The sequence below is a fragment of the Armigeres subalbatus genome, chromosome 2 (genome assembly GCF_024139115.2).
Source record: "Armigeres subalbatus isolate Guangzhou_Male chromosome 2, GZ_Asu_2, whole genome shotgun sequence".
In the NCBI taxonomy this organism is placed as follows: domain Eukaryota; kingdom Metazoa; phylum Arthropoda; class Insecta; order Diptera; family Culicidae; genus Armigeres; species Armigeres subalbatus.
In genome coordinates this window covers 348184503-348210525 of record NC_085140.1, presented here as the reverse complement: position 1 = coordinate 348210525, position 26023 = coordinate 348184503, and the positions used below count along the sequence as shown (strand labels likewise).

General features: G+C 41.2%; 1 protein-coding gene across 6 annotated transcripts in view; it reads left to right on the top strand.

Moving 5' to 3' along the window:
* Positions 1–26023, top strand: part of LOC134212904 (nuclear hormone receptor HR78) — a 56917-nt gene that overhangs the window by 29578 nt on the left and 1316 nt on the right. For 2 of the 6 annotated variants that reach the window (XM_062691227.1, XM_062691224.1), the window contains exons 2-4: positions 8969–9365; positions 9435–10245; positions 25691–25968. In XM_062691227.1, the coding sequence (XP_062547211.1) occupies positions 9014–9365; positions 9435–10245; positions 25691–25968 (1441 nt within the window). In that variant the 5' untranslated portion in view covers positions 8969–9013. Of the gene's footprint in view, positions 1–8537; positions 8914–8968; positions 9366–9434; positions 10246–25690; positions 25969–26023 lie in introns of those variants that run through there. The other 4 variants (XM_062691230.1, XM_062691228.1, XM_062691229.1 and 1 more) reach the window with 4 other exon arrangements.

Here is a 26023-nt window from a genome sequence, read left to right as displayed (position 1 = left end):
TGCGCATTCGCTTCAGTCTCTTGCCGTCGGATGAATATTGCCGAAGGAAGCATCACCAACACACATCGCATTGCGTGCGGCAATGTTCTATTTTTAGCTCAGCTGGGTTGAATGTTGATCCGAGCAAATGAGATTTGGGGAAACTGGTTCATATGAGTATTACGGAAAAAAAGAAAAATTTGGATAGCTCCGCGGAAATAACGCGCAGAGGGAAATCCCCGGTCTTAATTCCTTGGATATAGCGTCTGCTGCCCCATAAACTCGCAAGCTTCTAATTTTATTGAAAATTATGTCTTTTCTAATCAGTACGGCATTTTTTCTTTGTGCATTGAAGCAATCGAATTAAATTTTCCACTTATGTTTACTCTCTATTGAAACTCGGTGGGCAAGTTTGATTACTACCAAGGTAAATCAAAAGCTATTTTGTTTCTGCTAACAATCATTAAAGAAAACTGTTGAGTACATATCGATTCTCAATTTATGCATTTATGTTTCATGTCCTCCTTCATTATCTAAAGTTCAGACCTGAATTCTTTCAAATATCTCAAATAATCATATGGATTCAATTATAGAAATGTCATGATTATAAATATAAACAATACACAGCATTAGGTTAATAGCATGGAAAATATTAAATACAAAAATACGTATCTGTCAAGATACAATAAAGTGGTGGAATTAAATGGGATAGTACAAACTCGTCTTTTGACAAGTGAAGACATTCCAGTAAAAGCTCACAAAATAAATTTCCTAACAAAAATTTTGTTTGAATTTTTTAGTATTCAAAATTTTTCTTGCAATGCGTAATATTATACCACACTCCTAGAAAATATGAGTTTCGGAAAAAAAAATGGCTAACACAAGAATTGAACATGAATCCTCTGATTGAGAGCCTATCACGTTACCACTAAGCTATCTTTGTTTCTTGAGAGAGTAATGTTCGAAGAACAAGAGGCTACGCGATTTGCAATAAATAATTATTTCACTGCATCAAGACATCGGCTGCTTGTGCATACGTGCTGTAACGCACCGGGTGCTGTGCTTTGGTTCGGTGGCATATAATCTGATGTTGAAAAATATAAACCGTTTTGAATTAAGTCCCGATATAATGACTCATATTCCGAACACTCGCATTTAAATGGCTATATCAACCTTATTCGCGTGGTTCTTTCCATAGGATATTAATTTCGTTTGTAAAGCACTCGGATTATGTAGGAGAAACTGAGCTTTGGAAGGATACGGAGAAAGTTTTCTATTTTAGGAAGTCAGTAGAAAAAGTATCCAAACTTTTCTATAATCCAAGTATGTTTTAGATCATTTAATAGTCTTAGTTCGATCATTGACAAACTACAATGATTTCACACTTTCAGAAGAAGTGTGTGTATGTGCATGTGTGTGTGCGTGTGTGTGCAGAAAAACCTAACTCATATTTCGAAATCTTATCCTGAACCGATTATTTAAACGGGGAATCCTGTCCCATTGTTTCACATAAAAATCAGGCCGAACTCACTATGGGCTCAAAAGTTATGGCCAAAATACAAATTTTCATACTATGCCTGAAACTCAATTTGTGCAATTGCACAACATCATCACATTTTCCGGGCACTTAACCTCATCCGATTTGCTTGCAAACAAATTGCATCCGGCAGCAATTATTACAATGTGTATAAACAAATGTGAATTTTCAATTCAATCTATCTTAATTTACGAGATTTTCGCCCCTAGGCCGGTTCATGTGGGATAAACAATTGTGAATAATAAGTCTTATTCACCAATTTTTATTTTAGACTTTTCATGTATGTTTATCAACCCTTTTGAACGAGCGAGAAAGGCATCATCACCGCTAGGTGGATTAATCAGGGTTTTTATCTTTAACCTTAGTAAGATGTTGGGGTCAATATGACCCAAAACGTAACTTTAAAGTAAAATAATTCTTTAACTGATGTGCCGATCGTTCTGAAATTTCTTGAATTTTAATAGTTTATGGAAATAAAGGATCTGACATGAAAAATAGATTTTAAGGTGCAACAGGAACGACCCCACTAAAAAAAGATAAGATGTTAGGGTCATATTGACCCAGAAATGTAAATGCTCATAGAATAGTCGAATTGTAGCCGAATTACAAGGTTTACATACCGTTCGAAAGATAAACTCAACAATTTTGTGGCTATGTGGTGAAACGCTGGTTCTAGAGACAATGGCCACTGGAAACGACTTCCATGGGGACCTTGTTTGTCATATAAGGGAGCATAAAATCGCTCCATATCTGTCTTTCGATGGGTAATTCTTCTTAGATTCTCGGCGTTTTGGGGCCTCTTCCCCTAGTACTCATCGAGCTCTTTAACAGAAAAATGGAAAACATGTAGGTTATAACTTGGCACATACGTCACTTTTTCAGATTACGGCAGATTTCGTCGTGATTAATCAACTAAGAGATGGCTATGCGCTTGAAATCGATTAACGACCACATTGGCCACTCTTGGATCCTAAAAGGGGCTTGAATTTTTTGCCCACATACAAAACTATGTGTAAAGAGTGATGAGTCTATTGGTATACAGCATTATGGAACTCCAGGCCTTCATTTATCTTTATTAACGAGATTTTCGGCCCTTGGCCGACTCATCTCGAGAAACTCCAGGCCTTCTATCAGGCCATGTGTTCTCTTCCTTGACAGAACTTGACAGGATACATGCTTTAAAATAAAAAATCAAAGAGAGAAAAAATGCATGATTTTTGAAAAGGATTCATTTTGAAAAATGGATTATATTTGCGTTTGCCTTAAAAGTAGAAAATGCATCCTTGCAAAGAAGGGATCATATCTTCCCTTGCACTGAACCGAGCAAATGTTTGAATTGAAAGAAGGAGTCATGGTCTCTCTGGCTTCTGCTGGTCAAATGCATCCAGGAAGGGATCATGTATTCCTTTGCCTCAAATCGAGAAACTTCCTGAATTGAATAAAAGGACCATATCATCTTTTGCCTTTTGCCGGGCAAATGCAACCTATAAATGAAGAAATATATGCCTCTACCCGAGCAAATGCTTGAATTGAATGAAGGAACCATGTCATCTTTTGCCATTTTTTTATTCCTTTATTTATTTGGTAGGCACTCTGTGTTACTTAACCGCTACTGTGCCGAGATCTACTGTATTCTACTGTATTCTGCTGCCAGAATCCTCACAGAATCTATTTTTAGATTTTTCCATTATTCATTGTTGTTGTCGTTGCTGGTCCATCTCGTCGTGAGTCCATTGTGCTCGTTTTGTCCATGTCGTGTATACAATGATCGTTGCATTGTCCGGTTGCCATTTATCCGGGTAACGTTTGGAGGAATGTCTCCGAGAAGTACAAGTTGTCAATCGTCATCAGGCAGCCGTGACGGTGAGGCGTGCACCCCAGTACGCCACCGCATAGGCTACGCATCCGGCGACTGACGAGGATTTTGGTGGAGGGGCTGGGAATCGAACCCATGACCATTCGCTTGAAAGGTGAACGTGTAGCCAATTACGCTACGGGACCCCCCTCATCTTTTGCCATCTGCCGGACAAATGCATCCTTTGAAAGAAGGATCTTCCGAAAAGATGGGTCCTTTGAAAGAATGGATCATATTCTACCTTGACTTTAACCGACTAAATGCTTGAATTGAAAGCAGGAACCATAGCTTTCTGACATTCTGCATTCTTAGAAAGAAGAGATCATATCTTCCATTGCCTTAAACTAAGCAAATGTCTGAATTGAATATGGGGACCACATCCTCTCTTGCCTTCTGCCGAGCAAATGTACACACTTAGAATCGATTTTGCTGTTCGGTAAAAATATTGACGAAATACTTTGGTAAACATGAAATATTACCAATTTTCCGGTAAATACAATTTATTTCACCGTAATTTTGTAAAACTTTACCGAAAGATCCGTGAAGCCAAAATAAATTTAACGTGTTCGGTAGAAAAAAATACAATTCATACGGTAAAAATAAACAATTACTGAATACGGTAAGCACATCACCGAACAAAATGTAAAATGTTGGGTGAATTACCGTAGTACGGTAAACTGAAATCAAATGTCAAACTGTCAGCCATTTTCTGAATCAAAGAATTCCAGTATTAGTGATCGGCTATGAAAAATTTGTCTTGCGGCCGGAATTAAAGCCTAGAGAAGTGAAAGTGGAAGTGAAAGTAAAATTTCAAAACTTGGCGTCTTTAAGAAAGTGAGTATGTTGAAATTAACCATATTTTAAAAGCACATTTGAAGAACGTTTCTTTCAATGTTCGCATGCCCAGGTTGCAGAAAACTTCGCTCCCATGCAACGACACTCATCGTTCGTGACCCGGACCCGGATAGCGCTGATAACATAATGTTGGCGAATGCTTACATACTCGGTAGAAATCGGACTTCCGACAGCATTTGAGATTTATGATTAGTTTTTTCTGGGTATCGAGACGCAGGGTTGTTGCACGCGCTGCCTTGATGTTTTTGTTTTTTTTGTACGAACACGAAATAATAAAATATACATATCATTGCCAATTAGTATTGTTTCATCAGAAAGATTGCAATCTAAAAATTCTTGATTAAAAACAAAGAAATACCGAAATGGTTCGGTACATGCCATCCAGAAATTACCGAACGTACGGTTGTTTTTGACAGATCATCAAAAATCTGATTACCGAACTGTACGGTATTTTTTGACAGTTCGTCAAAATATTCAAGTACCGAACGTTCGGTAATTGTTTGAATTACCGAACAGATTACCGTACGTTCAGCTGTTGAAAGTTCGGTAAAAAATTACCGTATACTGTAAAATATTCTAAGTGTGATCATTTGAATGAAGTTTTTTTTTCATCTTTATTATTATGTTTTTTTAAATAGTATTAAGTTCAACACTCATTTGAAAAAAGGAAGGGGATCTGGGGTTATACATTTTCATTTATTTAGGTTACATCTAAACAAATAACACGAAATCAACAATTTGACGCCACAATACACGGTTCGAGGCCGCATCTCTCTATCCTCACCTAGTCAGCCCACTTTGCTCGCTGGTCTTGCTACACACGGTCTTGCACCTGCCGATTCGGGAGCAAACGTCATCTTGCATACTTGCAACATACCCTGCCCATAGTGCCCTTCCGGCTTCAGCTACCTTCTGGATGTTGAGTTCGCCTTAAATCTGGGCGAGCTCGTGATTCATCCTGCACCACCATTTCATTTCATTTATTGAGTTTACATCTAAACAGATAACACTGAATCAACAATTTGACGCCACAATACACGGTTTGAGGCCGCATCTCTCCATCCTCGGATACGCCCCACGCTCGCCAAGTCGTTTTGCACCTGGTCTGCCCATCTCGCTCGCTGTGCTCCACGCCGTCTCGTACCTGCCGGATCGGAAGCGAACACCATCTTTGCAGGGTTGCTGTCCGGCATTCTTGGAACATGTCCTGCCCATCGTACCCTTCCGGCTTTAGCTACCTTCTGGATACTGGGTTCGCCGTAGAGTTGGGCGAGCTCATGGTTCATTCTTCGCCGCAACACCGTCTTCTTGCACACCTCCAAAGATGGTCCTAAGCACCATATCGCGTAGAAATTCTTGAAGCAATTCTTCAGTAATTCGTCGGGAGATTTCCTCAAAAATCTCCCCGGTAGCTCCTCTAGGAATCCCTCCGGGGATTTTTCCAAAAATCACTCCGGAAATTGCGAGCCTTTATCATCGAATTCCATTGGGTTTTTTGATGATGGATTCCTCCAGGAAAAGTTCCCAGAAGTAGTTTCAGGAGTAGGAATTGAAAGAATTCCCGGAAGGATTCCTCTAAGAATTTCCGCAAGAATTTCTCCGGAACTACCTCCAGAAATTCCTTCGAGAATTCCTCCAGAAACTCATTCGAGAATTCCTCCAGAAGTTTCTCCGAGAAATCCTAAGGACTCATTGCGCATCTTCTTTCGTATGACAGTTTGCATGGTTTGCTCGTTTCAAATCGAGATGCGCAAGGCAACCCCTGGAGGAATTTTCTCCTGGAATTCTTGAAGGAATTGCTGGAGGAATTTTCAAAGGAATAATCAATCTGGATTAATTTTCGAAGGAATTTCTGAATGAATTCTCGAAGAAATTTCCGGAGCAATTCCTGGAGGGATTCTTGGTGGAATTCCCGGAAGAACTTCCGGAGAGATTCCTGGAGGAATCGCCGGAGCGATTCCTGGCATAATTTTCGGAGAGATTCATGGAGGGACTGGAGGAACTCCCGGAGGGATTTCTGGAAGATTTCCTGGAGAGATTATTGGAGGGATTCCCGGTGGGATTCTTGGAGGAATTTTCGGAGTATATCCTGGAGTAGTTCACGTTGGACGGATTCTGGGAGGAATTTTCGGAAAGATTGTGGAAGGAATTTCCGGAGGAATTATCGGAGGGATTCTGGGAGGAATTCCCGAAGGAATTATTGGAGGAATTCTGTGAGGGGTTTTGGGAATAATTCCCGGAGGGATTCCGAGAGGATTTCTCGGGGGAATTCTAGGAGGATGTCTCACCATTTGAGAACGTATGTTGTTCGAGATGATTAAAACAAAAATTGTGGATCGGTTGCTTGAAATTGGATTCAAACGAAACCTTGTTTAAGGTCCTGAAATCCTATAATTCATAGAATGATTTCATTAAAAAATCATAAAAGATTACATTTCGAATACCTGAATAATTTTATTGAGAATCTCTGAAACATAGGAAGCTCAGAAGAACTTCATTTCAAACCTGCAGCTTAAAATTTATTGGCGAATGCTCGCCGTGTTTCACGGAGAACTGAAAAAAATCACTGCATGAAATCGAAAGCTTCCCGACCCCGGTCCCCGTCCGGCCCGGGTGCAATGAAATAGGCCTTAACTCGACCATTTTTCAACAGATTTTCATGATCTTGTCTTGCTTTGAAACCGCCCATCTTACCGCACGGCTAAGGAGGACCCCTATTCTCAAACACTATTTGTAAAATTTCAAATTATTATCGAAGCTGTAACGAGTAGATTGAAACATTCCTTTATTTTCACTATAATTGGTTGATTATCCTCTTTTCTAGCTTGGGCGTGAGATGATGGTTTAAAACGCTAAGAAAATCAACAAATGACTGCTTATGCAAGAGTTTGCAATTTGTGTAGCCAAGCTAATACATTTTGATGTTAAGTACAATTTTAGAGGTGACGGGTTCTATTTGTCTACGTATTCATACGTCTGAAGTTTGTTTAGCCGATCATAGGGTTCTCTTCATAGCTTTTTTGCCTTGTGATACATATATGCCTGAATAAATCTACATGATTCACGACCAAGGACTTCGTGACATGAATATTACTAAATTCAATCAAAACCTGATCATGATTCACGATCAAAGAATTCGTGACATCAAAATTATCAAAATTATCAAAATTAGCCAAAAACTGATTATCGCTCGATCCGGAAATCGATACCAATCAATCAATGATCTCAACTCAACACCACTCGGAATCCACCCCATCTGGCAGAGTTGGGTCTGTTGTTATTTCTATACCATGCCCACTTTTACTGGACTGAGAGTGCATAAGACATGTGGAACTGAAGCTATGCGGCCCACTGCTGGCTGGCTGCCCGCCACAACACCGCTTCTTGGTAGATAGGTATGACGAGTACATATTGGTATGATTGTATGTAGGGGAAAATGGCTTCAAATGCACCCATGCGGCAAAGTTTTGCTGCTTATAAAATTGAACCACTCATAAAATCCATTATGTATTCTACTTTTTGACCGAATGATGTAGAGTAGAGTAATGATAACTTTTTACGAACAATTTTTTGATGTTCATTGAAATCAATGGCGTTGAAGTATTTGTACCACATATTTGTTTAAAAGTTTTAAGTTGACAGAAAAATGATTCTAAAATTATTTTGGGAGAAACATTTGAAATTTATAAGAAGTACGATTTGCTCCAACCCCCCAAAGTAGCTATGCTCCCGTAGCGGAACAGCCAGCCACTATGTCGAGCAGAGCGCGATTACCTTTTGATTGGGTTGGGATCGCGGTTGGGTGGTGAAACAGGCACGCGGTCGTTCGCTCGGTCGGTCGGTCGAGCGAGAGCCAGAGCACAAGGCAGAGAAAAGAACGAATAACCGTATCATGTCGATTAAATTTATGAGGGTATGCGATAAAAAACATCACGGTGCATTGTTGTTTTTAATTACAATGAATTGGATTTTTGAATCTTGATTATCTTTTCAAAAACTCGCATGTTTCTATTCTGAACTAAATGTAAAATGTTTTAAATATTGTATAGAAATAGTTTATCCTAGTAAAATTCCCATGAATAGGTGCGACCTGTGCGAGTCTTAGCTTTCGATTATTTCGAGGTTTGAAGCTTTTCAAAAACTTTTGTCTATAGACATTTTCAAATTTACAGAAACATGTTTGTATTTTTTCGGAATTATTAGAAAACATAAATCATGCCGAATACCTACCACATACTCTTAAAATACAACACACCACACAGCTTCAACTCAATGTTCAGCTCAGCTCAGTCAATGTTGAGAAGTAATGTTAGATGGGAAACGGCGCAGTTCGCCCATCGACGGTTCAGTTCAGTTCAGTGCTGCTGGTGCTCCAAAGTGGACCCATATCGAGACAAACGGGAGAGCTTTGACCTCTATATCATAAAAAAAAGTTGAATTTGGTGACGTAACGTGTTTCTGATTGCTCTCTCCCCCGGCCCGTTCTTCAACGGGGGGACTTCGTGGTCATTCTCTCTTTACTCGATACCATTCATCAGTGGCCCACAGAGTCAAGTGCACCAAAGCAGACACAAGTGTTGTTGACTTCGAAGAAACAGGAAATCGTAGCGCGATTTGTCCCCAAGCATATGCTCGTATGCGTCAAGAAGTTTTCTTGCCACAGAACGGGGAGAGACAACTCTCTTAGGTAACTTCACGCCTCGTTTTGACCTTTTTCAATTATCATTATTTCTCACCACTAGTTCGAACCGCCCCACCAACATAATCAAAAGTGTACCGTTTTTCTAATGGAGCCACATAATTTCGATATCAAGCCAAATCTACAACAGATGAAACTGGAACCCGGAACGCAACAGTTTGGCAGCAGTCTAGATGACAAAGGTCCGAGCCTACAGCACCTGACCTCGCTGAACAGCATGAGTGTGGAGCTGTGCCTGGTGTGCGGCGATCGAGCATCCGGTCGACACTATGGCGCCATCAGCTGCGAAGGCTGCAAGGGATTCTTCAAACGGTCCATCCGCAAACAGCTCGGCTACCAATGTCGGGGGTCGATGAACTGCGAAGTGACGAAACACCATCGCAACAGGTGTCAATACTGTCGACTGCAAAAGTGCTTGGCGTGCGGAATGCGAAGTGATTGTAATTTGATCCCGTAGCCATTCGAACTGAAAAACCATTAATGTTAACGTCTTTCTCTTTCAATTTTAGCCGTGCAACATGAACGCAAGCCCATCATCGACAAAAAGGATGGCTCGGGTGGGCCCAACCCGAACAGCAAATACAACCCACACCGCAACAAGGAGTATCACAATGAGCAGAAACCAAACGCAACCGTCACGCCTGCCTACCTGAACTTGTTCCAAGGGTTCAATCTGGCCGAATTGGCGGTCGCAAATCTCAGCAAACGGGCCAGCAAATCCCCACCCGCTCCGTCCCACCTGACCTCAACCAGCACAACCACATCTTCCAATCCGTTCAGCTCGTTACATTCCTTCAAATCTCAGGATGACCGTCAACCGACTCCAGCAGATTCCATTGCCGCCCTCATGCAGTTAGGCCCATCGGCGGCAGCAGCCGTAGCCATGTCCGGTCTGGGGCCTCCTCCTCAACAACCACCCCCATCCCTGGAACCTCCGGAAATCCCTCCGAAACCAACCCCTCCATCCACCCATTCACTTCCGATGGACACGACGGAAAGCAACTCGATGGAAAAGAACCTCATTTGCAACTCGCTGGAGTTCATTCAGAATCTGGAGCACGAACTGAACAACAGTGTGAACAACAACTACGGTATCAAGTCGGAGTTGAATAACGGGCGCGATGACGACCGGGACGAGGATTGTCTGAACTACGATTACGGCAGCCTGGAGCTGTCGGACAATTGCATCAGTTTCGACATCCAGGTGCCGAACGTGCTGCCCAACTATCTGAGTGCGCACTATGTGTGTGAAACGGGATCGCGACTGCTGTTCGCCACGGTACACTGGATGAAGAAGAACCACCTGTTCTCGATGTTGAGGTGAGTGTTAGTTTAGTGAGTAGTGAACTTTAATTACAACCGAAGTGCCGTTCGGTTGATGGGTGGCGCTGATCGAAGAGCGAAGGAAAGTGAGAGAACCAATTATGAGATCAAGATGGTGATCTATGCTGATATGTTTGCTGATGCAGAAGGTTGATGGTCAAGTGTAATCGTTGAAGTTGTTGGATAGTTGAATTATAGGAGAAGCCAAAATGAACGGAAGTTTCGTTTATCTGCAGTTTCGTTTTAGTAATAATCAATTATTTGAACGAATTTCCGGAAAATTAGATGTTTTAAATTGCGGTAAATCAATTCAACTTGTACAGAGCTGGCGAAAAAAGTTGATTTCCCTTCAATTGCATTTTGAATGTGGGTTAGTTTTGATTAGATTTTGATTTATTATGGAAATACGAAAGCAAATAATATTGGGTATACTAACTGTTATTGTGTAATATATACTAGCCAAATATCTGCAGAACAATAAAAGCATAAATGGCTTATTGTGACATGATTTTTCTTTCCAATTGCTTCCAATTTAAAAGGATAAGAAATCGGTGGGGGTGAACATTATTTGGCTCAAATTTTGCAGGATTAATCTTTGACAAAGATTTTTTGTAAGGTTACTTTAAGATACTTCAAAGCTGTAAAAGCCGTTATTGTTGCTTATTTTTGTGATTTTTTCAGCACAGGATATTTTACTCTTTCTCTTAAGATAAGATGAATATAATAGACAAATAGAAAGGTTTAACATAAATTTTCTGATTTTTCAGGAATTAAAAAATTATTAAATTCATTCATGTTTGAATTTGATTTGAATTACACTGCTTTGTAAAGTTGTCAGTTCAATTTTAGTGGTTTGAAATATTCGATTTCACTTGAGTGACTCAAGCTAATGGCAAGTACCTACATATTTTTTTATGGTTTTTATGGTATTCTAGAAGAATGATCATAGTTTGGACTACACTGGATTCTATGTTTACACGATTTACATTTTCTCAATTTTGCACTCATCTAAAATGTTTAACGCAGTTAAATTATCATGTAATTTTTCTTTGATTTATTCAGAATTTTTGAAACATTTTGCAATGATCTTGGTGGTCATCTAAAGTCACAGGATCGAAAATACGAGCGAAAAAATCGTGTAAAACAGAATCTTGTGTAAATGTATTTGCGAAGGTACTGTGGGGTTACCTCCCTTCCAACAAAAGTGGTTTTGCGACGCGTAAAACTTCATGGTTTTTCAAAACAAGTATTTTTTAAAACTTTATGTGTTTTTAATCTACAGATTAAGTTCAACACCGATTCTAAACAAGTACATTTGAATTGTTTTGATTAAATGTAACACTCTCCAGATATTTGCAGCGTCTAATTTGCGACGTGTTAAACTTTATGATTTTGATTTTTACAAGGAGGGTTCATTAGCTGTGCACTACCCAAATTTAGTAAAATTGTTTCGTCGTAATTAAGTTTCGTCGTGATCCAATATGCCAATATTTCCTGAGAGAGCAATGTCTTAAGTCTTAACATATCACATGGTGCTGTCCATAAATTTGGTGCACTGGCTCTTTCAACTTAGTACGAAGATCATATATTTTGAAAGAAGCAAAACGCCTGTTTAGCACTTCTGTCGGGTACAATATGCACTCTATCTTATATACGTGACAATGCTATAGTTAAGATGGCTGAAAAAGTTTTAAACAAGAAGATATTTACGATAAACTGATATCTTTTACATTTGGAAATTTGGATAGAACATCTACGATGTTGCGCGACAAAACGCCTTTATGTTAAGCTATCATTTACCATGCGTCTCCACGGCAGCAAAATAAAATTCCCATTTTTTACTCATAAAAATAGGAAATTGCAAATAAAGAAATCAATGTAAATTGATTTCATTTGATCAATAAAAATTGATGAGTTTACAAAAACATTTTTGCATTCAAATTAAATTGGAAATAGATTCTCCAACGGATTTTTTTTTCCAAATAGTTTCGACACATCATTAGATTTCGCAAAATCTTCAAAAAATTAAAAAGTGCTTTTTAATTTTTTGGTGACCCATAAAATTTTGCCTTGCAATAAATAATGAAGTAAAAATATACATATTAGGTAGCTCAAATCGGTCTATTTGGTCTAATCGGTTTTTCTAGAAAACTATAACTTAAAACAAAATTTTCAAAACGACTTATCTGCTTTTGAAAACAAAGATTCAAACGACGTTTTGACAAATCTGATAGCTCTCCACGCAATCCAACACCATCAACAGGAAGCGGAAACCTTCACCTACCTATTAATGGTGTTGGTTGGCGTGGAAAGCTATCAGATTCGTCAAATCGTCGATTGAATCTTGTTTAAAAAGCAGATAAGTAATTTTGAAAATTTTGTCTTGAGCTAACAAAGGGTGAAAAACAGTTGGTACCTTTGAATATATGTAAAACTATCATACTTTGTGAATGTAAAAGTATTGTATAGATAGGTGAAAGTATCGGAATAGATAGGTGAAGTTTGAAATAGAATCGGTGAAGCACGTCATATCAGCATGGTTATGCTCACGTTCCTAAAATTATTGAAATTCCATGCTACTTGTTAGCGGCATAGATACGGCCTCGGATAAACCCGTAGAGAGAATGCAATGGACGTTGAACTTACTCATGCGCAAGAAATATGCGTGGATCAGCTGCGGGGGTTTTTGTATAGTCGTAAGGAGGCCATTTCGGCTCATGCACGGCGATTGCTGCCTGGGCGCTTCCCAATCCTTGCATTGGTTTCTTTCTCAGCACCCATGTACATGTGGCATTCATTAAGTGGGATCCAATTCTCACACACCCACTCTTGTGTTCTGAGCACCTTTTAGGGTACATGGGGCCAACGTTAAGGATCTCCATCCTTGGCTTGAGCCCAAGTCTGATTCCCATCGACTTTGTTTATTTCTCTGTTAGGGTTTTTCCACTAGGCGATCCTGGGTCTGCCTCTGCTGCGATGTCCTGCCGGATTCCAGCGCTTGCTTGCAGATTTCGTCTCTGCTCTTACGTTGTCTGTGGCCGGCCTACGCCCATTCACACTGTGGAGTTGCCGTTGATATTGGATCGTCGAGCAGGCCCGAGCTGTAAAACATAGACATCGGGTGTTGACTACTTCCAAATCTATGTGATCTCTGCTAATACGCACCAAGTCTCACTGGTGTATAACATCGCAGATTTCATGTTAGAGTTGAGTATTCGAGGTTGGGGCATTGCCTGGACAGATTGGATCTCTATGTTCTATGTTGATCTTGGTCCGCCGTCCGACGTTGGCTGGTTTTGGTTTCGACCTTCTGCACTGTTTCTCCGGCTACCGTGGAGTTGGAGTTTGTTGAGTTCGAGCATACGACCAGGTCATTCAGTTTACTCTACTTGGTAGAGCACTGCACAGTGGCGAAAGCCTGACAAAACCTCAATTTTTTTCGTGGTTTTCGTGGAGCCCATATTTTTTAATTTATCATATATATTGAATGCAGTAGTTCCCAATTTTTGATTGTAGCTTGAAAATTCAATTTTTGGTGTCTTCTTGAAGTTCATTCCGTAAAGTGTCTCCCGAACAAATATGTATGAGAAAATGAAATTTGGCTAAACTTTTTAGAAGACCATTTTAACCTAAAATGAATTCAACGTTTCAAAATTACTCTGTGGTGAAGTTTTGAACAAAATCTCAGGTTTTGTCCGGGATTAGTATAAGGGCCCGACACTGTGCGCTGTGGCGTTAGTAGAGCAGTACCATCATCTCGTTCAATTGCTCTATGGTGGTAGACTGCTAGGGACGTCCATGATTTGGTCGACTACGATGTGAAATAGCACAAGAGGTATAATACATGCACCTTTTCTCACTCTTGTACTCACTCCACGATTCCGTGGTCAATCAGTACCAAATGGAGGGACTCTTAGAATTAAATGACCTGCTCCAGCATGATGCAAAGCGTGACAGAATAGTTCTCACATGGTCGTCCCAGGCGGAATCCTGGCTACTGCCGTTGGAGAATTGTCAACCTTTCTCTATATCTGGATTAGGAGAGATTGTCAAAACTTGAAGAAGTTGTTGTAAGTTGTCGAGCCAACGTTTCAGCTGATCAGCTGGATCGATGAGTGACTGACATGTCGCGTCTTCATCTATCATCCACGGATTTGTCCGTGCTCCATTCAAGCATCGCGAAATATCGAAATGGAAATGAATATCGCCGGTTGTTCCGGGTTTCCTACCATCGTCGGCCGGGGAGGTCTCCTGCGCCCCCGCTTTTAGGTGGCAGTACTAGTGTTTAGCTCATCTGGAAATTGATCAGCTGGAAGCGGAGACGATGCCTTCTTGAGTCCGTAATACACGCAGCGCTGACATAGCTTTTGACTATCATCTTCTAATTGGCGACAACGCATTGCTTGGATTCAGCGGTGTCAGGGGAAGCTCGGGCGACGAATCAAAATAGACCGTCCAGAAGATCCAGACATTTCGGAAATATGTGCCCTTTGTATTTTTTTCATACACTTGTTAAAAACATATTACTTACATCATGATCAGCATCGGTCATGCCTTCTTTCTAGCGTTCATCCATCGACGTTTCCTTGTGTACAGTATCCCCGCTTATCCGGACCTCGCTAGTCCGACGACTCGATAGTCCGGATCTCGCTAATTCGGAATTTTACGGATTAAAAAGTATCAACACCCATTTGAACACATTATGCTGTCAGTTTTCAAATTTGTGCTGTGATTTTGTTTTGGTTCATTTGTATGGATTTGACAGTCGGATTAACGAGAGAAACCCCGATAGTCCGGCCATACATTTGTCGGATCAGCGAGGGGATACTGTACCTAGGTATATCGATTTGACAATCAGACATTGTTTTTCAATGATTAGAATTAATGGATATTGTTATAAATAAAAATAAGCAAGGAAACTTACTTTGCAAGTGATTTATTGCATAGAATATTTAGTATACTACTATGCGTCACAAATATTTAATCCATGGCGCTTTTTCTTTACTAAAATCAAATGATTTCATTCATTTCATTCGTTTATTTAGTTTATATCTAAACAGATAACACTGAATCAACAATTTGACGCCACAATACACGGTTCGAGGCCGCATCTCTCCATCCTCGAATACGCCCCACACTCGCCAAGTCGTTTTTTTTTGGTCTGCCCATCTCGCTCGCTGCGCTCCACGTCATCTCGTCCCTGCCGGATCGAAAGCGAACACCATCTTTGCAGGGTTGCTGTCCGGCATTCTTGCAACATGCCCTACCCATCGTACCCTTCCGGCTTTAGCTACCTTCTGGATACTGGGTTCGCTGGGCGAGCTCATGGTTCATTCTTCGCCGCCACGCATCGTCTTCTTGCACACCGGCAAAGATGGTACTAAGCACCCGTCTCTCGAATACTCCGAGTGCTTGCAAGTCCTTCTCGAGCATTGTTCATGTTTCGTGTTCGAAGAGGACTACCACATTACATATTTGGTGCGGTGGCGAATCTTTTTTATCCCAGTTTCTACTGGAGCCCGTAGTAGGTCCGAGTTCCACAGATGATGCGCCTTCGTATTTCACGACTAACATTGTTAACAGTCGTTCGCAAGGATCCAAGGTAGACGAACTCCTCGACCACCTCGAAGGTATCCCCGTCTATCGTAACACTGCTTCCCAGGCGGGCCCTATCGCGCTCGGTTCCGCCCATAAGCATGTACTTTGGCTCTGAAGCATTCACCACCAGTCCAACTCTTATTGCTTCACGTTTCAGGCGGGTGTACAGATCTGCCACCTTTGCAAATGTTCGGCCAACAATGTCCATGTCATCCGCGAAACAAATAAATTTACTTGATTTACTATGTCTGAAACTTGATTATGCATATGTACAACATGTGATAGATTTAGTTCGGAAAAGGTATTGGAGGTAACCGCCCCTTCGGTGGGGTTTGATCCACGACCCCAGTTCGCATGACAGGTGCTTTCCCTACTAAGCTACGAAGGACCTCCGTCGTCCTCCGCAGCTTAGCGGGTACTGATGAAACCAAATTCCCAGCACCAGGTACCAGCCGATCTCTCGCAATACATTTTCAGAACTAACTCTCTCAAATGTATTTTTGTACACATGTCAACCAAGTAGGATGAGTATTTAGTATTGTCCGGCTCCTACACACTTGCTTCATCAGCAACGGCGCTCAATGAAGTAGGGTTGTGTGAGGTTGTGCCAGTTTGGTCGTCAGATCCCAACACGACCACACAAGCGAAGAGAGATCGCCACTCGAGTTCAGTACATTCAAAGTTAATGGCACAACCTCACACAACCCTACTTCATTGAGCGCCGTTGCTGATGAAGCAAGTGTGTAGGAGCCGAACAATACTAAATACTCATCCTACTTGGTTGACATGTGTACAAAAATACATTTGAGAGAGTTAGTTCTGAAAATGTATTGCGAGAGTTCGACTGGTACCTGGTGCTGAAATTTGGTTTCATCAGTAACAGCAGGAAAGCACCTGTCATGCGAACTGGGGTCGTGGGATCAAACCCCACCGAAGGGGCGGTTACCCTCATACATTTTTCCGAACTAAATCTATCACATGTTGTACATATGCATAATCAAGTTTCAGACATAGTAATTAATTTCCACTCCGGGTGGCTTAATACCCGGCATATAGGCAATTAACTTTGAATGTGCTTACTGGATTTGTTGAAAATCGTATCCCGGCAGTTACACCCGGTTCTCCGCATGACACCTTCTAGCGCAATGTTGAACAACAGGCACGAAAGTCTTAGCCCCCGGCGCGATTCGAACGAACTGGAGTGTTCGCCCGAAATCTTCACACAGTTTTGCACACGATCCACCGTTGCTTTGATCAGTCTGGTAAGCTTTCCGGGGAAGCTGTTCTCATCCATAATTTTCCATAGCTCTACGCGGTCTATACTGTCGTCGTATGCCGCCAATGAACAGATGGTGCGTGGGACCTGGTATTCACGGCATTTTTGAAGGATTTGCCGTACAGTAAAGATCTGGTCCGTTGTCGGGCGGCCGTCAACGAAGCCGGCTTGATAACTTCCCACGAACTCATTCACTAATGGTGACAGACGACGGACGATGATATGGGATATCACTTTGTAAGCGGCATTAAGGATGGTGATCGCTCGAAAGTTCTCACACTCCAGCTTGTCGCCTTTCTTGTAGATGGGGCTAGAGTGATTCAAATTTTGTCTTTTTTGCCCCCCGATGCTTAAACGATTGCATTTGCCATTTTAATAATTTGGACGTAATTTGAGTGAGCACGCGCGGTTTGAAGATTGTATGAAAATTGCTATGGAAACAGTAACTTTTATAGAAAACTGTCCCCCAACGCTTCCCTTTAAGCTCTACAAACATATTAAAACATCGGCAACATAGAAAATTTTACAAGGAAACAGGCCGTCTTTGTTGCGAAACGATTTAATGCTCACTTGAAAAGTTATTTAGGAAATACTGAATCGTGGGAAATTCAATTTAACACGTAAAAGAATAACATCAATATCAATAATGAGCAGTTTTGTTTTCTTTATAACTTTGCTTCCAAACGACAAATCGCTTCGCAACAACAACTGCCTTTCAGCTTGATAAGTATTCTGTGTAGTCAATGTGTTGATTAGTTTTAAATAGTTCATGGGCCACTTCACGGAATGGTCTTTCACAGAAGGGTCGGTTTTCACAGTAATTTCATACAAACTTTAAATGACGTGTGCACAATCAAATTACATCCAAATTAGCTAAAAATTTAGGAGGATTATTAAAATGGCAAATGCCATCGTTTAAGCATCGGGGAGCAAAAAAGTCAAAATTTGAATCACTCTAATGGGGCATATAACCCCTTCCTTCCACTCCTCCGGTAGCTGTTCAGTTTCCCAGATTCTGACTATCAGGTTGTGCAAGCAAGTGGCTAACTTTTCCTTTCCTTTTCAGCTCTGATACCATCCTTATAAGCTGCTTTATTGGTCTTTAGCTGTTGGATGGCATTCTTGACTTCCCTCAAGGTGGGGGCTGATTAGCTTTCATCGTCCGCTGAACTGACGTAGTCATTTCCTCCGCTGCCTTGACTTTCACTGCCTGTACTCTCAGCGCCATTCAAATGTTCCTCGTAGTGCTGCTTCCACCTTTCGATCACCACACGTTCGTCCGTCGAGCTGCTCCCATCCTTATCCCTGCACATTTCGGCTCGCGGCACGAAGCCTTTGCTGGATGCGTTGAGCTTCTGATAGAACTATATAACGTCTATACCGTTCCACGTTCTGCCGGGTACCTTGCTGCGGCGTGACACCCGCGCTGCGTCCTTCTCCTCCAGAATCTGTCTGCCTTCTTCGTCGAACCTATCGTTCCGTCGACTTCGTCCCATATACCCGACTTTGTTCTCCGCTGCGTCGTTAATGGCTGCTTTAACTACACGCCAACAGTCCACGAGAGGGGCCCCAGCGAGCTCACCCTCTTCTGGCAAACGCTGTCTCGAGACGCTGCACGTATGCAGTGGCGACATCAGTTTGCTTCAGTCGCTCTATAGGTCGTACCGCGGCGGTCGTCGATACCGAACATTGTTGATAACGGATAGTTTTGGGCGCAGTTTCATTATCACCAGATAGTGGTCAGAGTCGATGTTAGCTCCACGATATGTCCTGACGTCGATAATGTCGGAGAAGTACCGTGAGCTGTAAATGAAATGAGCTGTGTGCTAGGAACCATCATGTGTGAATATTGGTTTCCGTTGAACTTGCGTGAGGTTGGCGTTACCTGTTTTCAGGTACGACACCGTCCATCAATCAGAACGTAGTCGATTTGTGATTATGTCTGCAGTGGTGATCTCCAGGTGTACCGATACGGAAGGCAGTGTTGGAAGTAGGTGTAGCGAATGGCCATTGTGCCTATAAACATGAACAAGTCTAACATACTGTTCCTCAGTCACATGACAGATCGTAGCAGCCGTCGCATGCAAGAGACACATTCGCAGTCATGGGCCAAACACAATTGATACGTTTGCGTGCGTTTTGACAGTTTTCCCATGGGAAAACTGTCAAAACGCACGCATACGTACCAATTGTGTTTGACCCATCAGTCAATTCCTCCTCTATCACGAGATGAGTCGCGTGTGCAAGCAATGTAAACATGACGGGTGATTCATATGTGCAATGTTGGATTGCACAGCCATATTCTTGGAGGCGGCAAAATCAATAAGTCGTAGGCCGATTTCGTTCGTCAGCCGGTGAGCGCTGAACTTTCCAAAAGTCGGTCTAAACTAAACTCCTCTTGGCCAACCTGAGCGATCAAATCTCCTATGATGATTTTGACGTCGTGGCTTGGGCAGCTATCGTACTTACGTTCCAGCTGCGCGTAGAATGCGTCCTTGTAGTATATTAGACGCGCATTACCGTACAATTTATGATGAAATGCACAATATGTAAACAGTCATTAAATGTGTAGCTTAGAGGCCTGAATAAGAGAAACGCGGATAGCCATGTGCCGCCAATCGAACCGTCAAAAAATAGCAGCCAATCGAGCAGGAGACCTGTCAAGCAGCCAAAATGTTGGCTCAAATACTGAAAATGGCCAAATTCGATTTTATGCCATTTATCAACAAACAAAATTGAATGTATTTTACATTAGTTTGCAATAATATATGCAAGTCATTGATAGATTATGAAATGGAATTCCATTGTTTAATGGATTCAATTGTTATGTAATGTGGACACATAAAATAGCGGATTATGAGATTTTATCTACATAAACCATTTCTTCCTTTTCATGTGTTGTTCTTTGATGAAGAAGATTGAATGCAGTGTTGGCAGAGTCATATTTTCTATCCGCGTTTCTCTTATTCAGGCCTCTAGTGACAGCTCAGTCTTATTTAGTCGCAGCCGCGGGCGGACGCGATCTCACAACTGGCGACGAGGATGGGATCGTAAAAGGTAAATATTGCAGATTTTCTTCGAAAAAAGAACCAGTGGATACTGGTTAGCCGTTATATTACGAAAGTAATGGTTTCGTTTGAAAAATGTTGGAACCAGTGGAACCTTTTTCTTGGTTGGATTTTGCGGAGTGAAAATGATAGTTTCACTGCCGACTGGATGAGAAAAAAGACGCGAGAATTTGCGAGAATTCTCCGTGGGGCGAACTTTGCGAGAATCAGAGTGATTCTCTTGGGTAGGCGGGAATCTGAAGGATTCCCCTAGTATTAGATGCGAGAATTTTAAGCATTCTCCAGGGGCAAAGTTCGAGAGAATGTTTGACATTCTCGTGGAGAAGCGGAAATATTCAGTATTTCCCAGATGAAGCAAATCTGGCAGAATCTGTGGATTCTGAAGGTATAGAAGAAAATGTTTGTCATTTTCGCGGAGCAAGCGGAAGTTTATAGGATTTCCCGGACGATGAGTTTTCAGGCGGAATCTGTGAATTCTGCAGTAGTCATTGTGGTGCGGAGAGGTTCCCTGAAATGTGAGAGGGCGGAAGACTTCTGGTTTTCCGGATGAAGTTTCGTTGATTTGGATAGTTGTTGTTTTCTCAGAGAGCGCGGAGTTAATGAGATTTACTGAAGCAGGAAAATGTAAAATTTTGATGAGAATGACATGCAAATGTTACATGGATTTCCTCTGAGCACTTGGAAGTTAGAGGAGTAATACATGTTGATGACAGTGAGTGTCGGCCTCGGAGAAAAGAAATAAAATAATGAATGAATTATGATAAGTGGAGGATCAGTATTCATACGGAAAAAGTTCATTATTGGCACTACAATGAAAATGAAGAGATCAGTATTTAAAAGATGCTCCTGTTGCATAACATAAGCCTTCTTGACATTTGGTTGCATTTAAGAGGAAAGATTAGTTGGAGGTTAAAAAAAAGAGATGGCAGAGTGTGCAGAGGTGCACTCATGGGTGTTTATCGGTGTGTTTCGCAAAGTTCTGTTCTAAGGTATTGCCGAGCATCGAATGCTAAGAAGCTAAATTTTGGAAATTTGGAGAAAATATGGTCATGAATTGACAGTGATGTATTCACTTACTGAAGACCAATTTTTAGTTTGGTGCATAGTAGACATTATTTGATTTGGTGGAGAGTGTTGTGCCGTGACTAGTTACTTAAGAGCGATGGTAGCTTTGTCGTCGCAGTAAGATAAGTGGATTGGAGGTGCATGATTCAAGATGCACTTCGGAAGTAAAGTGATATTTAGATTAATCGGAAGTTTCTCGACTGAGTATAGTCTTTATTGAGACCCTCGGAACTTCGCTTGGATTACCAGTAAGATGTATGGCTACAACGTTGAATGTGTTGAAGGCGGCTGGATTCTATTACGACCCTATCTTGAGATTTGTGAGGTTGGAAATTATCAAACTCTTGACTATCACCATGTAGATATCTGAAAAGTGCTGGAGGCAACGATGTCCCGGTTTGAGATGTAAAGTCATTAAAGTGGAAAGAGGGAGATTGCGCTTCTTCTTTGGCTGAGGAATATGATACGCAGCTGCAATTTGCGAGTGGGCGGTGTTTGATTCTTGTTCCGGATTCCAGAATGATAGATTCATCGGTGGGTAAAGGTAGAGTCCTGTAGGAGTAGGAAGAGTACTGACATGTGCCGCATTGGACAGGTCTCCTGATCGTTTGGAACACAATTTCGTATGGGAATGGACGATGAATATTGTTCTAATTCTGACAGTGTCGACACTTTGTAATACACGCTCTTCAGGTAAAGTAATGCCCCATCGTGTAGGCTGCACGATGAGTGTATGTATTATAAAAGCAGGTGAATATCATTATTTTGCAATACCTTCATGCTTGGGAATTGTGGAAATACTTGATGAGGACTGGGTTTCGATGGGAGTGGCTTCAGTTGTGCATTTCAACGAGACGGTTGATACATGGCGTTGGTAGGTGTGATAAGGCATGCTGATTTGTGCGTTTAGAGTTCTTTTCCGACTATGTGGCTGGTCAAACTGGTTTTATCCTAATTGAAAATTCAGAAGATGTAGTGAAACAACACAGCCTTGCGAGCGAAGGCGTACCGTTCCCAGTCCGGAGATGACGAGTTCGATTCGAAACATTCTCGATCCCTGGGAATAGTATACCCATTGTGCTCTCCACACAAGATACATACTCATGCAATGGTGGGCATAGAAAAGTTTCCAATTAAGGAAGTGCAGATAGAATACTAAGTTCCAGTTGGAATATTGAGTCATTGAAGAAAAAGAAGAAGAAGAAGTGTGTTATAAGATGGGTTGTGATGTAGCAACGAAGAGGCTAGACCTGACTATTTGTGATTTAATGTGATCTTTGGATTCGGTAGTTTCACATGAGAGGTACATTTTTGTTGGTGGCTGTGAAGAAGACTGTTTCTGTCTGCAATTGCTTGAGTCCTGTAGAAGAAGGGTCGAATTCTTTATCCGAGGGCATTTGTCATAATATAGTAAAGTTTCTTTTAAAATACGTGGAACTGTATATAATGAGAGTCGATGCATAAATATTCATAGTAGTTCGAACCGGTGTGTGGTCGTGGTGTAAGGGTTAATTTGTAGTATGTTGGAGGTATGCCCGCTGGTGTTAGTATGATTATGGTTTGTTCGTCACATTTTACTGTTTTGCGCTAAAATTCACTAATTGCCACTCAGTTCTGGAGTTTCTTGGTTTGTGTAGTATATACCTACACAAGTGTTTGTTAATAATGAGATTGAATGCCGGGCAGTTCACGTTAGCAGGGGATTCATTCCAATATTGGCAAGTATTCTATAAACACTTGTTCACCATGTTTGTTCGTGTATAAATCGGTCGACATAAGATGGAGCTAAGAAAGAAAGAGATTACATCGGTCGAGTACGACTTTTGAACAGCAAAGTTAGGGTTAAGGTACGGATTTACTTCATATGACCGGAGGTTTAGAGGGAGGTTTAGGCTTGATGTGTGCGCAATGTGGGTGGGAGACTGTTTTTGAATCCATACCCTTGACGATTTATTGTGTGATAGGTTGACGAAACGCACTATTGGAGGAGGATAGATATGAAGTTGTGAAGAGGAGGTGTTTATACTTGCCCTTGAGTTCGCCCTGAGGCGAGCATATTTTCACGTTGTTTTATGTTTGTGCATAATTATTAGGTCATCAATAACTCAAGATGTGGGAACAAGTATAAATGATGAAGACATTGAGTGAAACGTTTGCTTCATTAGAAGTCCTTTCCTTTATATCGAATCAGACTACATTGGATACTGTTTGGTCGAAAAGTGGTCTGCGTTGGATAGCGCTTTTGGGTTCATACCCTAGGCAAGATAATCACAAATAGCTGCATATACTGATATGTTTTGAATGCTATTTACGGTTTTTGTAGAAGTACATGCAAGCATGCCAGGCATACTAGTACTTATAGAAATAGTTAACAATAACTGGATTAACAATATTATGACCATTATTGATTGTGGTGAGCGGTGAACATTATTGATTAAACTATGATGATTTGTATCACAAGCAGGCTTATGTAGCGAAAGTTGAATAATTTCAGAAAAAGATTTGAAAGATCCATTCGAAAGTTTCATCTACAGGAATAGTGCAGGAATCAGCATCTGGGCGCTTCATGAGACATTCAGATGATGAGGTAATTTTCAAATGATGCTAATTGTGAAAAATCACCGGACTTGGTCGCCAATTTCGAAAGAAGAGGAAGGAAGGGCATGCAGCAATAGAATTATACTGTAAAGGTGGATATATAGTGCCAGTCATTCATGGCATAAGGGTTGGTAAAATAAGTCGTGACTAAGACAGTTCTTGTATCGAAATTCAGTTGGTGATTTGAAGTGAAGCGAAGTTAAAGATGGAATCTATTATCAAGACACTGAAATTAATTTTGAAATCTTTGTGGGATTGCAGTAATGATTAGAACGCGTGCATTGTAGTTTATTCAAGTCTGTTTGGACTATAATAATGTATCATATGGTAACAAGTTCAATCAAATGGTGGTGAATTTATACTAGAGACATTTACCACATGACAACAGTAGATACAATGACCATTTACTTAAATTTAGCCTGAAGTTCGTCTGGCATAACTTGTGATGGTATCTTGAGTTGGTGTGAAACCGTTATGTAATTCAATACGTATAATCCAAACATGTTGGCCATTTTTATATCAAAAGGGGGATTGTAGTATATTAGACGCGCATTACCGTACAATTTATGATGAAATGCACAATATGTAAACAGTCATTAAATGTGTAGCTCTTGCATTTGTTATGTGTTCGGCAACACTGTTCATGATGATGATTGCTGTTGAGATGGTGACAGCTCAGTCTTATTTAGTCGCAGCCGCGGGCGGACGCGATCTCACAGTCCTTATTATCATCACTGCTTCCGGACTGTGGGCTATGGACGTTGATAATGCTGAAGTTGAATAACCGGCGTTTGACCCTCAACCTGCACATTCTCTCATTGATCGACCACCTTGTATATCGCCCATCACTATTAAGCTGTTATTAAGCTCGTGTGTGCTGCCGCAGCTCTGGTAGATGGTATATGATTACCTCTAAACGTTCGCACCATTAATCCCTTCCAACAAACCTCCTGCAGCGCTACGGAGGTAGAAAAAGTACAGAAAAAGTAATTCAACTCAATTACTAAGACAATATATGACATATGTCCATGTCATTTGAATTTAACTTTGCCCAAAAAAGTGGTTTTATTGCTATTGTTTCCTAGCTGATCTATTTATTTTCTCCTTTTAAAATAATGCACGTACATTCTTTATGGGTGTCAAATGTAGAAGAAAAATTCAGTCGGTGTTATAATAGGTTCAAAATTTCGAATAAATATTGTAGACTACATTTCATAGTATGAATTAGAATTCTTCTTCTTATTGGCAATACATCCCCACACTGGGACAGAGCCGCCTCGCAGCTTAGTGTTCATTAAGCACTTCCACAGTTATTAACTGCAAGATTTCTAAGCCAGGTTACCATTTTTGCATTTGTATATGGTCGGGGTTCAGCCAAACCGCACCAAGCGGCTTTTCAACTGACTTGAGATATTTTGTTCGTAAAAGGACAATGGAAATAGTTTCATATCAATTCAAGTGTGCATTTGCAGTAGGATATCCTCAGTTATGGGGTTGAGGGATATCCTATACGATTTGCGATCAACTAAATCTGCTAAACGAAAATTTGGGCAGAAAAATCGGTAATTTTTCGTTGGCGCTTGGTGTGGTTTGGCTGAACCCCGACCATATCATGAGGCTAACACGATGATACTTTTATGCCCAGGGAAGTCGAGACAATTTCCAATCCGAAAATTGCCTAGACCGGCACCGGGAATCGCCAGCCACCCTCAGCATGGTCTTGCTTTGTAGCCGCGGGTCTTACCGCACGGCTAAGGAGGGCCCCATGAATTAGAATATTGAAATCAAAATTCAATCATCAAACAATGTCTAAGAACTACTCTGCTCTATTTTCCAGTGATTCCTTCCAGTCGGAGTTGATGCGCCAAACTTGGCCAGAATTGTTCATGATCGGATTGGCCCAAGCCAGCGGCCAGCTGGCCTTCAACACCGTAATGCTGGCCCTGATCCAGTACATGAAGACTCTGATTTTGAACAAGAAATACGGCAGCGACGTCATCAACTACCTGACAAAGTACATACTGCTTATACAGGAATTTGTTTCCGATGTCCAAAAGCTAAACCCCACCGATCAGGAGTTTGCCTACTTGCGGTTACTCTGCATTTTCAATCCAGGTATGGTTACTTACCGTTAGTTTAGTAGAATGGTCCATCAAATATATTTTAATTC